We start from the raw sequence: 2,014 nt of genomic DNA, 5'->3' as shown, positions 1-2,014 counted from the left end.
GATCCCACTGGCATGTTTCACGCTGGTGGGCGATGGTTTGCTTTTTTTCAATTTAGTGGCTGCAGAGTGTTAATACAGCAACAGCGATTCTTGGCTCTTGCAATAGAAACCTGTGCGGTACCAATTTTCCCCCGGCAACTCTTTTGAAAATGATTTGACAGCAGAGGAGGGAAGAAGTTAGGAAGCCAGGCAGGGTGGTAGGAGAGAGCAGACTGCTATTGTTTGCAATCAGGCTGGGAAGAGAAATACTCTCCTGCCTGTAAAATCAAAGGCATCACCAGCAAACTGCTGGCAATTTGGCTGCTGGCAATTTGGCTTCCCAGCAAAGTACAGTGAACACAAAGCCAACTCTTATCACATCCAATAATCTCCTCCGTGGAGGAGCTGCTGTTGTCAGTCAGGGCTATGTGTTCCTGCTGTGGGTCCTAGGCAGATGTCCATGCAGGCTCTTTTCCAGCTTCATCATCTCAGTTTCCATGAACTGGTGCTGGTTCCAGGAGCTGGTGTTGCTTGGACATGAACCTTGCACAAGTTTGGTTTCACAGTTGCTGAGGCAAACAAGCTGTGGGTGATGACAAACACTGTGAGACCAGCTGCTGTCCCAATGGACAGCAGAACATATTGCTAGTCCTGAAGAACCTGTATTTTAAGGAAAGGGTGGATGGAGTAGAGGAAGGCTCAAGAGATGTATGCAGCAGGTCTTAAACCCGAGTGAGAAACACCTGAGCTCATGCTATGGGTCTGTCTGCCCAGCCACACTGCTCCAGTGTTGTGTTGTGGTTCAGAATCTAGACAGAGCAAAGTGTAGGCTCTGGGCCATCGTGTGCTCAGATCCACTTGAACATCATCCTTGTGGATGGCAAAGGGCACTGAGCACACGGAGGACAGTGCTCCAGCCTGAGGCTGACTGCACATGACTGCCAAGGACAGAGAGAGCCCAGACTTGAGAGCAGGCTTAGATTTGTGCTTAGTTGTTGGTGTCAGCAAAACTGAAGATGCTGGTCACCTTGAACGGTGGTAGAAATGTGTCTTTCCTTTGTTGCTCTAACACTTGCATCCTTTTCTGTTCCTCTCCAGGGATTTCAAGGCAGCAGGAGACCAGAGCTAGCCTTCTCAACAGAACATACAACCCTTGAGGACTGAAGTGACCTCTGAGATCCATCTCAACATGTTCAGTGAAAAGAGCAGTGCCTCTTTGTCCCAGAAACCCATCCAGAAAAAGACACGACCTCAGGGCCTCCCCTCCCCTGCTCTCTGCTGTGCTTGTGGACTTTGCATCATGCTAGCAGGGATCAACATCACTTTAGTGGGAGCATTTGCCTTTGGGACCTTTCTCCCCGTAAACAACCCTCCCATCATCATCGGACCCATCTTGCTGGTGGTGGCCTTCACGTTCTTCGGTGCCTGCTGCATCTGCAGCCGGAGGCCCCCAGCTCATGGGGCCAGGAAATCCAAGCCAGGTTCCAACATTGGGCTCATCAAACCTGGCAACACAGCATTTGAAATTGAAACTAGTGAGCACACGGTGCAGGATACCACTGCTGTTCAGCTGAGCCCCACAAATTCCCCCATCTCTTCGAAAAAGTCCACGCCAGTCCACGAGAACACAAAGACTTGCAAGCTCTTCACCATGGAAGGCAATGGGCCGGTGGCCAAGTACACCACAGGAGGAGAAGCGATCCAGCTCAACTTGCCCAGGGACCTGTCCGCATCCTAAACCCAGGCAGAGCTTTTGTTAGTAGCCAGCCAGATGCTGCAAAGGGTGGGCTGGATAATCCATGATGTGCCATCAGTCAGAGGCATGGGGAAGCTGCTTGTGAAAAGCCAGCAGACAGACAGGTCTCTCTGAATCACTGTAAGGGAATTGGATGCAACAGCAGAAAAATTCTGGATTTTTTTGCTGAAAGGAACATGCCCATTATATGGCTTTAAAAAGAAAATCAATAATGATGTTGCTGTGAAAAGGTGACTCCCAGTTCCTGGGAATAGACTGGTGTTTTTGAGGAGCAGATAG

The 2,014-nt window shown here is 49.9% G+C and overlaps 1 protein-coding gene across 1 annotated transcript; it reads left to right on the top strand.

Moving 5' to 3' along the window:
* The first annotated feature begins 1,168 nt into the window (after nucleotides 1–1,168).
* TMEM275 (transmembrane protein 275) lies at nucleotides 1,169–1,717 on the top strand. The gene has a single exon (XM_065657710.1). It carries the CDS (start codon nucleotides 1,169–1,171, stop codon nucleotides 1,715–1,717), a length of 549 nt encoding a protein of 182 aa, XP_065513782.1.
* Nucleotides 1,718–2,014: the final 297 nt, after the last annotated feature.

The sequence above is a fragment of the Caloenas nicobarica genome, chromosome Z, assembly GCF_036013445.1.
Source record: "Caloenas nicobarica isolate bCalNic1 chromosome Z, bCalNic1.hap1, whole genome shotgun sequence".
Classification (NCBI taxonomy): domain Eukaryota; kingdom Metazoa; phylum Chordata; class Aves; order Columbiformes; family Columbidae; genus Caloenas; species Caloenas nicobarica.
The sequence above is the reverse complement of the archived record's forward strand: the minus strand, read 5'-3'. Positions and strand labels throughout refer to the sequence as shown.